We start from the raw sequence: 15461 nt of genomic DNA on the forward strand, positions 1-15461 counted from the left end.
GGGTAATGAGTAACTATTTTTGCAACTTGTGAGTCCTTAATTATTTCCAAGTTCACAGTTTAAGAAGAGGTGTTACAGTCTACTTGCAGCTGCCTTTCATGGGCTGTGTGAGGGAGGTGCTTTTGGAAACCCTTAGCACAGCAGGCAGAGAGAGAAAGATGCCTCCTCAAGCTGACAGAGAACAAAGACATAGACACCTTACTCCTGACACCACAGAGGAAGATTAAATGCCTTCTGTGCATCCACGAAACAAGGTGAACTTGCTTATACCCACTGCTCACAGAAAACAGCACCGCAAATCCTCCCCAGCACACCTGGAAACAAAAGACAAAAGCATGCAGACTGAAAGTGGGGAGAAGTCGCCCCTCTTACATGATGGCCTATGTAGAAAACACCAAGGAATTTCCCAAAACAAAGACAATTCCTTTACTCAATGACTTGGCTTATCAGCTTATAAAAATCAGTTATGCTTCTGTAAGTGATCAAAGAATATTTGGCCCTTGAAACTTAACATTGTATTTTCAAAATAATAAAGCCATAGGATGGAGCAAACTTGTGGTTGCTGGGAATTAAGAACTGTAAAGGAAGGTAGGCATGGTTACTATGGCAACAGGAGAAAAATCTTTGAGGTGGTACAAATAATTCTGCATCTTGGTTATAGTGTCTGCATAATTCATATGTGACAGACTTCATGTGCAATGCGCCCACATGACACAGGCCCCTGGGTTAGATGTCACATCAGAGGGAAGCTTGGAAGGGTGCAGAGGCTCTCTTGCTCACATTTCTGAGTCTCCTGTTTATACATAATTACCTCAAAACAAAGTTTAAAACCTACATAGAGAGGCTAGAGAGACAGCTCAGTGGTTCAGGGTAATTACTGATCTTGTAGAGGACCAGATTTTGGTTACCAGCAACCATGTGGTGACTTGCAACCATCTGTAACTCAAGTTCTAAGGGATCTAAGGCCTTCTTCTGTCCTCCACAGGACTGCACACACAAGGTGCACAGCCAAACATGCACACAAAACATTCCAACACGTAAAATTAACTTAATAAAAATATTGTCATAGTTTAAGCCACATAGATTTAATCAGCTAGGTTTGTTTTTATAAATGGAATTTGTTTTATGAATGGAATTTGTTTTTATGAATGGCTTGACAGGAACTTGTTTCTCCCCCCTTGTCCCTCCTCCCCCTCCCCCTGTGGTTTAAAAATTGTCCAAACACCATTTATTGAAAGAGATATTTTTTCTCTGACTTTTGTCTACCACAGACCCTGTTTATGTTTCTCTGTCTGGATTTTTGAAATCAGGTCTTGCTCTGTGACCACATTACAGGTGTCACTGTGTGCCCCACTACATTACACATTGCATACTGTGTCACAAGCCACATTTTGATGATCACCTAAGAGACACTTGGCTTCTACTTTTTATTTGTTTTGTTTTCTGGGATTTGGGGGTTTGGTTGGTTGATTTTGAGGGCACGGGGTTTCTCTGTATAACGGTCCTGGTTGTCCTAGGACTCATTGTGTAGACCAGGCTGGCCTCCAACTCACAGAGATCCACCTGCCCCTGCCTCCCGTGTACGGTGGCTAAACGTGTGTGCCACCACAACCAGCTGGTTTCTACTTGGTGACTACTATATACTATATACATTCATTTGCAGATTTTGGTGTGGATATATATTTTTGGTTGTCTCGGGTATACATCTAAAGAGAAGTCATGCTTCTCTCTGGTGTCTCTCAGCTTGTCGGCACATCAAGACAGGCCCACAGTGGTACAGCCCCCTCTTGGGTAGAGTAAAAACTTCTGGCCACTTGCTGTTACCAAATGAGGTCTGAGGCCATGAAATCTGCCTTCACACTAAAGAAAGAGCCTCAAACAAGTTAAACCTAACGTTCACAGAGCCCTCTCTCTAAATCACCCTAAATTCTGTTTCATTTAAAAATGCTTATATCATCATCACCACCACCATCATCATCAGTGCACCACAGCAACGCAACTGCATAGAGATCAGATGGCAACTTTGTAAAGTGAGTTCTTTCCTTTCCTTTTGTGACTTCTGTAGATTTAACTTGGGGCATTAGGATGACACAAAAAGCACCTATACACTAAGCCATCTCACCAGCCCAATCCTACATTTCCCCTTCCAGCTAAAACAGCCAGGTCTGCCTGTTGTCAGTGTCTAAAGGACACTGAACCTGGCTGTGGGTTTGAAAGAGCTGTTCTGTCTGACCTGTATTCAGACTGCCATTGCTTTCCTCTGACTGGGTCAGAGTCTACCTACCTTCTCTGGTAGTTTTCCCACAGCCGCCTCAAGCCATGGTCTGCCAAGCCTTCTAGAATAAAAAGATGGATCTTCCCATCCAACAGATGGAAGCCAGTGAGCACATCCAGGTTCTTCTGCTCTTGGATCTTCACACGCACCTTGAAGGCCGACAGGATTTGCTGGATGTTTTGGAGGGGATAACTGTCCAGGTCCAGGGCTTTAGCATTGATTATGGTGATGTCCTGCATCAGGCTCTGTAGGAGGGACAGCTTCTTGGCATTGAACACAAAAATGATGCGGCCAAAATGGGTACCCATTAGGTGGAACTCAGGAGCTCTGGACCAACTACTCAAGGGTACTGCAATGTCCACTCGGAGCTTGAGTAAAGAGTTGGCCTCCAGGTAGTTGCCTATGGGGATTGAGCTGTGCTGGAGGGCATCTGCCGGAGCCTGGAATCCTAAAGTCCTTCTGTTCCTGTTATCCTGGCTCCAGTTGGGAGACTTTGGCTCACAGTTGTGGATGGGGACAATGAGGTTCAAGTACTTATAACCAAGGAGAAGGTCAGCAAAACTGACTCGGGCAACTCCATAAGGATCCCAGATCTTGTTCTGTGCCTCATAGGGGTTAGTCTCTGTGTCTTTGGAAGAGATGAAAGCTTGGAGATTGAAGTATGAATCTATAAAGTCCTCTCCAAACAGGGTAGGCTTCCGGGAATACTCCTCTGACTTCCGGTCCCTGTCATGGACTTCAACTACCATGGGGGGCCCTTCCAGGTACTCCCTCACGTCACTGGGGTGCATGGCCCCAAGGAAGATGACATTGATATCCTGAAAAAATACATGAGACCCATGGGGCTCTCTCTTGGTTTCGTGCACTGGAGTACTGTGGAACTGGTATCTGCAGTAGACAGGGCTGCACAGCCTCTGCGGGAGAGAGGGACAGCACGTCACACTCTATGTGTATGCACAAACTCTACAAGAGAGGGGGACAGCATATTCCACAGGTCATATTCCACCTGTGTGCCCAGCATAGCACACTCACTGCCCAAAGTCCTGAAGCCGAGTTTTCTCCTTCATCAGACACATGCTGTGAGGTCAGCACAGGCATTCAGGCTGAGTGCATGAACAAGACACGAGCATCACAAGACACAGGCCATACACAGGCTTAAGGACAAGTGATCCCCCACCCCTTCCCCAAACAGCAAGTGCCATGGAGACATAGGCGGAAAGCTTCTTTTTACATCTGCTTCTAATTCCAGTCCTAATCCTGGCACAGACCAGGAAAAGCGAAGTATATTAGCAAAGGCAATCCGACTGGGGTGTGACCAAGTGGTGGAACAGGCTGCTGTGGTCAAGCAAATGTAGGAGTGGCTTTGGTACGGCTGAGGTTCCCTCAGTGCAAAGATGTCTGGCGCTATGACCTAGAAAAACACAAGTCAAACAAAGGCTACAGCCTAAGAAAAGTGTGAAGAGATGCCTGGATACTAGCAATTACTCCTTTGGTTTTTGTTTGTTTGTTTGGTTTTTGTTTTTGCAGTGTGAGAGTCAAAGCCAGGACCTTATGCATGTTAGAGCTCCACAAAAGGGGAACAAACAAACAAAGCCAGAATAAGATAAAGGATGGAGGGAGTGGGCGAGAGGTCAGAGGGGAAGGAGAGTGGGGAGAGAGAGCTATGCTCAGAAAGTCTGGCAGCACGCGTGGGGAGCAAAGGAAGCAAGCCCGTCCCTGCCCCAGAACTCAGTACTTGTAGACCTAGAGCCTGGGTAGACAGAAAAGAGAAGGGGGTGGGTAAAGACAGGAACCTTAGAGAGAAGCCTCAGTGAGGGCCTGACAGCTTCCCCTTCCTGTCTGGGCTCCAGTCCCTGGCAAGTGACTGCTCTTTCCTGCATGGCTCTTCAGGTTTAGTCTGCAGGAGGATGAAAAGGACTGGAAGTCTGGGACCCAAGTCATGGACCACTCACATCTCATCCCCACAAGTTCCCCACCTAGGCTCTGACTTCCCGGGCATAAGAACGGGGAGTGCTCAGAGAAGCAGAGCAGCCTACAGAAATGACCTACCATTAAAGCATCTATTAGAGCAGGCCCCCAAATGGCAACATGCGTAAGTGAACAGAAAATTCCAATCAACCGCTTTTTCCTTGGTTTTGAGACAGTATCTCACTTGTATTCCAGGCTGGCCCTGAAATCATGATCTTCCTGTCTCAGTCTTGAAAGTAATGATATTGTAAGCATGTGCCACCAGGGCAACTTCTAGTCCATTTTTTTTTTTTAATCTTTTTGATTATGTGTATGCATGAGTGTCTGAGCGATACCATGGAGGTGAGGAGGAGGCATCAGATCCTCTGGAGATGGAATTACAGGTAGTGGTAAGCCACCTCATGAGGATGCTGGGAACCAAACTCAACACATATACAAACACACAGACACACAAATACATACACATACATACACAGATACATATACACAAACACCAATACACAAAAACATGCAAATATACACACATACACAAATACAAACACATATAATAGTCTCCAAAGACAAAAAGAAGATCCTACAAACTTTGAGAAAAGTAACAATGCCTTCAAAATGCTGAAGTAATGATTTTTAACCAAGAAGTCTAAACCCAACTGTGCTAGCTAGCTGTTTTGACTTTGATTGGTTGATTGGTTGGTTGGTTAGTTGCTTGCTTGCTTGCTTGCTTGCTTGGTTGATTGGTTTGGTTTGTTTGGATTCTTTTGGGTTTGGTCAATTTGGCACAATCTGGAGTCACCTAGGGAGGCAGAATATTGGTTGAGGAATTGCCTCAGTCAGATTGGCCTGTAGGAAAGGCTTAGGCCATTTTTCTTGATTAGCGACAGATGCAGAAAGGCCCAACTTAAGCCTATTGTGGGTGGTGCCACCTTAGAACAAACAGGTGGTCCTGTGCTAGACAAGAAAGCAGTCTGAGACAGCCTGTTCTACATAGAGAGTTCTAGGACAGCCAGGGCTACACAGAGAGACCTTATCTCAGAAAAGGGAGAGAGAGAGAGAGAGAGAGAGAGAGAGAGAGAGAGAGAGAGAGAGAATGCTGAGGAAGCCATGAGGAGCAAGTCGGTGAGCAGTGTTCCTCTGTGGTTTCTGCTTTAGTTTCTTCTCCAGTTTCCTGTTAGAGCTCCTTTCCTGGCTTCCCTTGGAGGTGGACTCTAATAACCCTTTCCTCCCCAAGTTGGTTTTGCTCAATGTTTTATCATGGCACTAGAAAGCAAACTATGACGCAAACCGAACTATTTTCCAAGTAGGAGAGCAGGAACTATAAAGAACATGTAAATATTCTTTTAGAATATGAAATGTAACGGCAGGATACATGCTAAAGGATGTGCTTCAACCAAACCAATGAGCACACACACAGGAAGAGGGAAGCAGTCCTCCACACGGTGATCCAGAGAAGAGGGGCTCCTGGATGCACTGGCAGTGAGCCTGGGTGGTATATAACAGTGTCTGTCTGCAGGCCGAGGCCAGCATAGGGAATCCCACACACTTGCAAGCAGGCCAGTGATCTTCATTTGTAGCCCACTTAGGGAGTGGTGGACAAGCTCAGATCTGGTGTCTTCAGCTCTTGGGAACTTTATCTCTTTCATGTCTCCCTACAGAATCCCAAGTGGTAAGTGGGTATATGTCTCACATCAAGTGCATGAAAGATTAAAGGTGCCACACATAGCCACCTGGGTGGGATAAGGAGGTGCTCTTAGTGGGAAAAGCAGGGGTTCATTCTTACCTCCAGATCGTGAATGGACACAGGCTGGATCGGAAGACAAGAGGCACACCTGATCTTTATGGTCATGGGGTTCAGGTCTTGTTTTTGCTGTTCAGTCATGATAGGAACTTCTGTTTTTAAAGTCAAAAAGCAATCTAAAATGTTGGCCGACTTCTCGCTGCCACGGCAGATGACCGTTTGCCAGCCTAGAAGAAAATATATGTAGCGTTAGCCCCCATTAGCCATGGCAGTCAGGAGCGGGTTCTCATCCCAAACCTGATGATAACAAATTCCTGTCACCAGAGCTGATTATAAATTCATAACCACAGGGATGCTAGCATCTCTGGTACAAAATGATACTCTGCAGACTACCAAAGGAGAAATGTAAACACCAACCCAGCACTTGGAACAAAGCTTGTGGGAGTAACCGGCCAACATCTGATTTGATATATGGCCCATTCCATGAGATGGAACCCATACCTGATGCTATTTGGGTAGCCAGGAACCTGAGTTAGATAGCCCAGGAATCTTGGGTAAAACCAAACACTACTATTCTGGCATTCCTGCCAGGAAACACAGCAAACATTCTGTTGAACTAACTGGAAGCTCAGACTGCACCCCACACCCCTGCACCTACACACTTCCACATCCCTACACCCACACTCACACACCCACCACACACAGCACCGCACACCCCCACCAAGGACACGCTGGGCTTCTAATGCCCTTAAGCCAAGAGACTAAGAAAGCAATAACAGTGTTAGGCAGTGTGACTGATCTAGAGTACCAAGGAGATTAGATTGCTTTCCCACAATTCAGGTAAGAAAGATCATGTCTGAAGTGCAGAAGATCCTTTAAGGCTACTGTATTCTGTGATTAAAGTCAATGGGAAACTACAACAACCTATCCCAGGCAGAATGACAAAGGGCACAGACCCTTCAGGAATGAAGGTGGATCACCCTTCCAGGAAGAGCCAACACCTGTGAGGTGTTTGCTGAGGGTGGAGGAAATACAGAATGGGTAGTAGAAGAAGGTAGCTATAAATACCAGCTAAGGCCATGTGACCAGTTGCAGAAAAGAGGATTATAACTGATATGAGAGTTTCTGTAGTATTTTGTTAAGAATGCATTCGTGCAGATATTTATCTCCTCAAGGGACGTTGCCACCTATTCTATATTTATAATATGTTTGCAGTTGTATGTGAAATAGTTATATCATGTCAGGCATAATTATGGCCTGGTTAAATATATAATGCATTTGCAGTTGTATGTGATAATTATGTTAAGCGTAATTATGACTTAGTCAAATACATACTGTTTTCAATTGTACATGGGATAGTCATATCATGTTAGCATGATTATGACTCAGTTATTGTTTTCATCTGGAAATTGAGCATGACATGAGGAGATACGATTTTGTGTCAAGTTGACAAGGAGTGGACTTGTGATGGCTATCCTTGGTTATCAAGTTGATTACATCTGGAATTAACTAAAATCCCGGTGGCTAGGCACAGCCGGTAGGGATTGTTTTTGTTTTGTTTCGTCTTTTGTTGGTTGACTGGTCAGTTTGGTTTGATTTGGTTTGTTGTTGTTGCTTTGTTTTGGGGGTTTTGTTTTGTTTTTGTTTTTTTGTTTTTAGAGACAGGGTTTCTCTGTGTAGTGCTGGCTGTCCTGGAACTCACTCTGGAGACCAGGCTGGCCTCAAACTTACTGAGATCTGCCTGCCTCTGCCTCCTAAATGCTGGGATTAAAAGAGTGTGCCACCACTACCCAGCAAGATTTTTTTTTTTTTTTAATTAAATCATTTGAAGTGGGAAGACCCACTTCTAATCCTGATCTTTGAATTGGGAAAATACATGAACCACACCTTCTACTGGCATCCTATATCCTATATAAAGAACATGGAAGAAGTTCATATAGGATATGTTCTTCCCTCCACCCCATGCCCCCTGCCTGTGAATCAGGTGTAGTTCTCAGCTACTGCTTCACCACCACACCTGCCTGCCACCATGTTCCCTGCCATCATGATATTAGACTAAACCTCTGAAACTGTGAGCAAGTCCCCCAATTAAATGCTTTCTATTATAAGAGTTGCCTTGTTCATACTTGCTCATGGTGTCTCTTCATAGCAATAGAACAGTGACTAAGACAGAAGTTGGGACCAGGGACTGGGGTACTGCTGTGGCAGGTCTGGCTATGTTGCTTGTTGGCAGAATGTAGACTTGTGAACTTTAGATTAGGAAAGCAGTTGAGGGCTTTAAGTGGGACTTAATGGAACCTACCAATAGAAGCATGAAGACAGTGATGCTGAAAGCAATGTAGACTATGATGTCCTGGCTCAAGGGCCTTCAGAGGGGAAGAATATTAGCAGTTGGCATAGACACCATTCATGTTATATTTTGGCAAAGAATGGGGCTGGTTTTTTTTTTAACCCTTGTCCTAAAAATCTACCTGAAGATAAATTGAAGTTTTGGACTCATGGCTTTGGGAGAGGAGGTTTCAAGCCAGCCTAGTATTTGTTGACTGTGTTTTGTGATTGCTTAATGAAGATTTGCAATGAGAAGAAACAAATGAGGCAAGGAGAACTACAACACAGACAATTTGAAGAGAAAACGGAGCACTAGGAAATGCTATGAAGCCAAGTCCTATGACAAAATGCTCTGACTTGAAGCCTGATGCTAAACAGAACCAAGGGAGTGGGATCCTCAAGGCAAACCACTCAGCAGGCTTCCTGCTTCCGGCTTGTGAAAGGGATTAAAGAAAACTTAGGCAATGAAGGAAAAGATTAACAACAGAAAGCTGATACAAATGTAACTGAAGGAGGCCGCCAGGATTCAGCCCCCCAAGCCCCAGAACTTAGCAGCTTCAGGTTCCTGACTCTAGCTTTAGAATCAAGAACACAGGAAAAGCATTGTGCAATCTCCCTCCCCAGCTAAGGAAAGCCACTGAGGTCCGGCATGTGTCAGGAGTGTCCCAAAAGAGGTTCTTGGCAGGAAGCTGTGAGGGTGAAGCCTGGATTGTCTTAAAGACCCTAAGATGCTGGATGCCAAGTCGTGGGAGACATGCCATGGAGAGCCACAGAGTGAGTGTGGGATCTGCCCAAGAGAAAGAAGAGCCATCAACATGGCCGGGAGGAGCTGGAGATCTGAAAGTGCTTTGACATCAGACGTGGAGATGCAGAGTCTCAAGTTTGCCTGTTGGTTTTCAGTATTTCCTGGCTATGCTCTCTCTCTCCTCCCCATTGGACTGGTAATGTATATTCTATGCCACGGTATTTTGGAAGTATATGAGCTGCTTTTTTATTTTGATTTTACAGGGGATTAGGGTTAAGAGATTACACGAGCCTCTTAGACCTTAAACTTTTCACCTTTAAATAGTGCTGAGGCTGTGATAGACTATAGAGACTTTTGAAGTTAGACCAAATGCATTTTGAATTACAATATGGCTACAAGCTTATGGGGACCAGGGAGTAAAATGTGGTTTGAATAAGAGTGGCCCCCAATGGGTGCATATATTTGAATGCTTAGTCTTCAGTGTGGAGTGAAATTTGAGAAGGATTTGAGGGTGTGGCATTGTGGGAGAAAGAGTGACACTGGGGAAGGGCTTTGAGACTTAAAAAACCCAGTCTCTCTGTCTCCCCCATCGCCCCTTCTTTTCTCTCTCGTGTCTGTCTCTGTGTCTGTAGCTCTTAGCTACTTCTCCAGCTGCCTTTCTTTGTAAGGGCTGCCTTAGTCATGGTGTCTTTTCACAGCAACAGAACAGTGACTAAGACAGAGGAACCTGGAAGAGTAGAGAGAGGGGAAAGCATAATGAGGATATATGTGAGAAAAAATGTATTTTCAATAAAAGAAAAATAAATAATTAAAAATTCATACAGCAAGGGAAAACCTTTAAAAAAGAATTGGAACTCTGGGCATGGTGGCAATTACTTGTCATATGAACAGTCAGGAGGATGAGGCAGGAGATATTCACATTCCAGGCCAGCCTTGTCTACATACCAAGACCCTTGTTTCCAAAAACCAAAAGCTAGGATATAGTTCAGTGGTAGGGGACTTGTTTAGTATAACCAAGTGATGGGGTCCACCCTCAGAACCGGAAAAACTGGGAAATGCTCACAGGTGGAATGTCAAATGTCAACATCTGAAACCAAGGTCTAAGCAGGACTGAATTTTATCATTTTATCTTGACCATCTGAAGGCAAGGTGTGTATTTTCTGAATCACTCTGAGTACAGTAAAAAGTATTGTTTCACAGGCACCACCCACACAGAGATAACTGGTCCAATGTGTGGCTTCTACACAGGTAGGTGACTACGCAGCCACTGTTCTAGACCTGAGCCACCATGGTGGTATCCACCATCCATGTGGGGCTGTCCCAACTTTAGTAGAACTTACAGGCAATTCCTTCTCCATACTGGCCACATTTCAGTATGTTCACACTTCAGCCTAAGGCTGTGTGGCTGTGAACTGGCAGGCATGGAGCCTGGCCTTCACCGCAGGCAACACCAGTGGTTACACTGTAGTACGCAGCTAAATCAAAACAAAACACCAGTGAAGGCAACTGATGTCCACGTAGGTACCTGGATCTCATGGGTAGGCATCTCTTTAACTGCGGCCATTAAATAGGTATCTACAGAGAACATAACCAACACCTGTGGCATGCACTCTACTTCCCCTCCTGTGCTGTGTGCACAACAGAATGTAGCAGCATCCAGCTGGGTGTCAGTACCACCTGGCTCCCAGTTTCGATGACCAAAAATGCCCCACCCCACCCTCGCCAGGTCATCCACTCCCGTGAGATCCAATTTCCCAGAAGAAAAGCTTGGTGCTACATGAAGGAAGAAGAGGTGAGCTTTTCTGAGTGCCCGCCCAAACAGATATCACTGTCACTTGATCCTGGAGACATTCCTCCAAGACTTGTCATTTTCACTTTACAGAGGAGAAACTGAGCTTTTAGTGATGACCCAAGGTCTCTGACCTCTTACACTGCGGAGCCTGCAGCCCGCCCCGGCTGCTCACTCACCCAAACCTTCCACACAGGACCCCTCCTTTAATGCAAGAGTTCACTCCTAAGCTCAAGATCTTCCAAAAGCCACACTGGGATACAAGCCAACTAAATGTCTCCTATGACGGTATAGAAAACCTGAAATGGAAGACTTTTACCAAACAAAACGGTGCACATTTTGGAATGGATAATCTCAGGCTGCGATTTTATGCTGAAGGCAGCTGGCCCTGAGTCAAGGCCTTTCTAGCTGACTGCCACCCGCAGTTGCTCTAAGGGTTGGGGTTCAGCTCCACTTTCCTTGAACTACCAGCATCCAATATCTGCCCTCCCAGTGGTCCAGCTTGTCTCCTCCCTGCCAGCCACTCAGAGTCCCTCTGTTGGCAAGATCCTGCACTGAGCAGTTTATACACTGTTTATACACTGTGACACTTTGACTTGACAGCTTTGTAGGTTGGTGCTATCTCAGAATGGAGCCTGCAACTCTACAAAATAGCCAGTGGGGGCGCACATGAGAGTGAAAAGCCAGAAAAGGGTTTGGAAAATGTTTGAAATTATTTTCTCTAAATAGGAAAAATAATATATTGTTTTCCCATTACTCTTTTTTTAATGTCATAATTTAACCTAAACCTATAAATGTATCCTTAAATGGCATCAAAGTATTCAAATATAATAAACATCTGTTTATCGTTTGCCAGGAGGTAGAAGCATACTTTATAAAACATGGAAACTCTTACAAGTCAAAACCTTCCAGCCCTTGCTCTACTACTGACCTGTAAGCACTGGGTAAGATACTTAACATGGTTTTTCCTCCCTGACAAACAATAGTGGTTATTTAAAAACCCCTGCCTGCAACCTGCTCATCCAGCCAATGGGCGCAAGCCTCTCATGAGAAGTAAAACAGGACATGGCAGAATGTGTCACACCGGCCCATATACATTGCATCCCTCTGTTGCCCTTTCTAGATGCTTCGATGAGAGCCTACAGGGGAACAATCACTGAAAGGCAGCACCTTATTTACCAAACAAAACTGACAGTTATATTCTCACAGGCTTCCTTGTACTTGGGACTCAAATCCTGATGCCACACTTGTATGATCTTGCAGGGTCGCTAGCCTCCCTGGGTCTGCATTTCTTTCTCTGTACACTTGAGACATTCCTGGGGTGACAGTGAGGATGAAATGAGGACAGAGCAAGATCTCAGTCACCACGGGTGTCTCGTGTGAGCATTCTAAGTACATGGTAGCTACCGGCAAGGAGTGGCATGATGGGCAGCTGGATGGAGAAGACGCTCTGCTTCCAGGCAGCACCTTCCTGCTTCTGGTCCCCTTCCTCTTCTGTCTGATACTTCTTCATTTTCTTTGGGCTTTTCTTCTTCACTTCTGTATCTTTACCTTTAACTTTGGAACCAAATGAAATACATGTTAAGAAGGGATTTACCATGCTTTGATGTGTGCATTCATATATGCTATCGAGAGCAGGAAGGTTCTGGAAGCTCCTAGAGACAGGGATGTTAGAAGCAATTTTATAAATAACAATTTCTTGTTTATCCTGGCTGGCTCCCAAATAAATGAAACAGACTACAGATTTATTTAATAAGTTTTATAGTGCAATAACTGGGCAATTATTAGTCTATTCTAATCCTCTAAGCTAATCTGGCTATCTCCCAGCCAAAATCCCCCAAGAGACTTGTATATTAATATTGATCTGGCTTTTTCTCCTCCAGGTGTTCCCCCATGGTGTCTTCCCAACCCTTGCCTTGTGGCCGACTCTGAGGCTTAAATATATTTACAAATCCCTTGGCCAAATGCGTTAAATCATTTCTTGACTAGCTCATAACCTAATCATTGTTACTCTATTCTAAGTTCTGCCACGTGGCTGGTTACCTGGTCTTCAGTTACATGTGACCATCTTCCTCTGGGTCTGGGGCCAAATCCTCTTTCCTGCACCTGACTCTCTGCCAGAATTCTCTCTCCATACTGGAACTTCCACCTCCTTATTTCCTGCTAAACTAACAGGCCAACAGCATTTTTACTGACAGGTGATTCTTCCATACAGTACATGAGATTCTTTCTACTCTAGGGGTTATCTTTTGTCCTGCTATCTCTTCCTAACTACCTGAGAGTTAACAAGGCTTAGGTGACAAGTGATTGTCAGCTCTAAGCAGGTATATGGTGAAGGTGTCCCCAACCCCTTTGAGAGTAAAGTCACCATGATAATGACACTGTACTGTGTCCAACTGCTTAAGTCACTCAGTCGCAGAGCAGTGCTGAGGTTGGGCTATTGGGATGAGCTAAGTTCTAAGACCTGCTCCACCTTCCTACAAGGGAAGGGTAGTGTAGGACAGGTCTTTTTAACCTGAGATACCTCATCTGTCTAATGACAGCAGGGTATTGGGGAGAGTATAATTCTCAGCTCAGCCAGACATAAGGGTGCACACCTTTAACCCTAATACTCGGGAGGCAGAGACAGGTAGATGCACAGTCGTGAACTCAAGGCCAGCCATGGCTATACAGTGAGACCTCACTTGAAAAAAAAAAGTGCTTGCCTTTTGATCCCAGGCAACAGCATGAGCACATGAAGGCCAGCGGAATTGCCTACAAAGTCCAGGGTCGGGTACACACGTGGCAGAGTTGATTAGAGACAGAGGTGACATTTCAAAGCAGCAAGAAAGCAGGGACTTTTGGCGAGCTGCAGAATGACCATGTTAAGCAAATGAAATGGCAGGGCTATCCCAACCTTATCCTGTCTTTGAAAAGAACTCCAGAATAGATTTCAGAATCACTAACAGACCTCCTGTGCCTGCACTGGGGTCATCTAAGGAAGTGTTTTCTCAGGTGTTAGCAGAGTGTGAACTAGGAAGAGGCAGTGAAACAAAGCAAGACACCTCAGGGGAAAACAAGTTTGCCATACCCCTCTCTGGGAGGGCCGTCTGCCACTAGCATAATCAGCAGACGGTGTGAAGCAGACCCTGTTGGGACCCTGTTGGGACCCTGTTGGGACCCTGTTGGGACTACGGAAGCCTCTGAAGTGCTGTACAGCCAGCCTCACTGGGAGCCAAGGTTGTAGATCCATGTGGCTGAGCACTGGAAATGAGCCAAAGGGAGACTCTCAATACCCATCGATTGCTAGGGAGTTGATTAGAGCCCAACCTACACAAGAACCAACAAAACCAGCTGTAGGCAACTGTCTTAGCCAAGTCCTCCAAGCAACGGGAACACGGTGTTCACTGCCATGGTGTCAGGGGCAGGAAGCCACAGGGAGATTCAAGTGTCCTCTGACAGGATGGGATGAAGGACTATCTGACAGGGCGCTATGCAAACAGGATAAAGATAGTATCCTTACATATGTGGACATGAGGAAACTTCAGAAATGAAGTTGAGCCCACGGAGCAAGCTGAAGGTGCAGGGAGGCATTGTGCAATCTGCACACATCGCAGGAATGAAAACCAGTATGTTATCTAAACACGTGAGAACGAATGGGTCAGAGAAAGGAAACAAGAAAGGTGTGCCCCTCAAAGAGCAAGATGCCACGAGCACTTCTACTGCATCTGTTATATTTTGTTCTTCAGAAAAGGGGGGAAAGAGGGATTTAATCCAACACCAGCCAATCTTATTGATGTGCCTTAAATTTAAATATTCATAACTTTTCAAATCTACTTATGTCATCAAGCACAAACCCCATCTTGACTCACGTTGAGACTTTTGTTTTTCTATCATGTTTGTTAAGCTGCTCAACGACGGTTTTTCAATGAGTTCCTTGATCTCCATCATGGTTGCTCCACTCAGAGAGATGGGTGTCTTTGATATGGTCCGTCTAGAAAACCCTCACAGAGAAGGACAGGAAGGAGAAAACACACAGGTGTCAGATCTCGAGAATCTACTCACTGGCCCATCCTTACTTCTTAAAGCCATATGCATATGCATAGGAATGGCCTAGGGCTTTTGTCAGATGCCAATTATGCCTCACTCAGGAGCCTGGAGCATCCTGAGACCTCTTAAATCTGCCAATCTCTCCAGTCATCATGATACAGTGGGCCATACTTGTATAATCAAGGTTCAAACCAAATGGAAAACATGAAAGAATATATTGGATTAAATGAGATAATATGTGGTGCTATGTATACATTCACTTGTCCACCAACCCATTTATCTATCCATCCATCCACCCATCTACTCATCCATCCAGCTATCCAGTTGCCTGTCTGTCCATCTGTCCACCTATCTGTCCATTCAATCACCCACAGAATTTTGTTCCTTTTCATTCCACCAGTGGTTTTGGATTCTCGTCCCATGAGTTGCACAAATACAGACATGAAAATGTCTACTCATATATATATATATATATATATATATATATATATATATGAGTATATATATATACATATATATATATATATATATATATATATATATATATATATATATTAGCTAAAACTAAGAATCATTTAAGAACCTACAAGAC

The 15461-nt window shown here is 44.7% G+C and overlaps 1 protein-coding gene across 4 annotated transcripts in view; it reads right to left on the reverse strand.

Moving 5' to 3' along the window:
• The window catches only part of Cfap92 (cilia and flagella associated protein 92 (putative)), a 42746-nt gene that overhangs the window by 12967 nt on the left and 14318 nt on the right, over positions 1-15461 (reverse strand). For 3 of the 4 annotated variants that reach the window (XR_013112501.1, XM_076940071.1, XM_076940073.1), the window contains exons 8-11: positions 14692-14813; positions 12248-12397; positions 6021-6205; positions 2285-3189 (exon numbers count right to left, since the gene is read on the reverse strand). Coding sequence is in view for 2 of the 4 variants with exons in the window: in XM_076940071.1 (XP_076796186.1) it covers positions 2285-3189; positions 6021-6205; positions 12248-12397; positions 14692-14813 (1362 nt within the window). In the remaining 2 variants the exon portion in view is untranslated. Of the gene's footprint in view, positions 1-197; positions 315-2284; positions 3190-6020; positions 6206-12247; positions 12398-14691; positions 14814-15461 lie in introns of all 4 variants that reach the window. The other variant, XR_013112502.1, reaches the window with a different exon arrangement.

This window comes from Arvicanthis niloticus, chromosome 9, assembly GCF_011762505.2.
Source record: "Arvicanthis niloticus isolate mArvNil1 chromosome 9, mArvNil1.pat.X, whole genome shotgun sequence".
NCBI lineage: Eukaryota > Metazoa > Chordata > Mammalia > Rodentia > Muridae > Arvicanthis > Arvicanthis niloticus.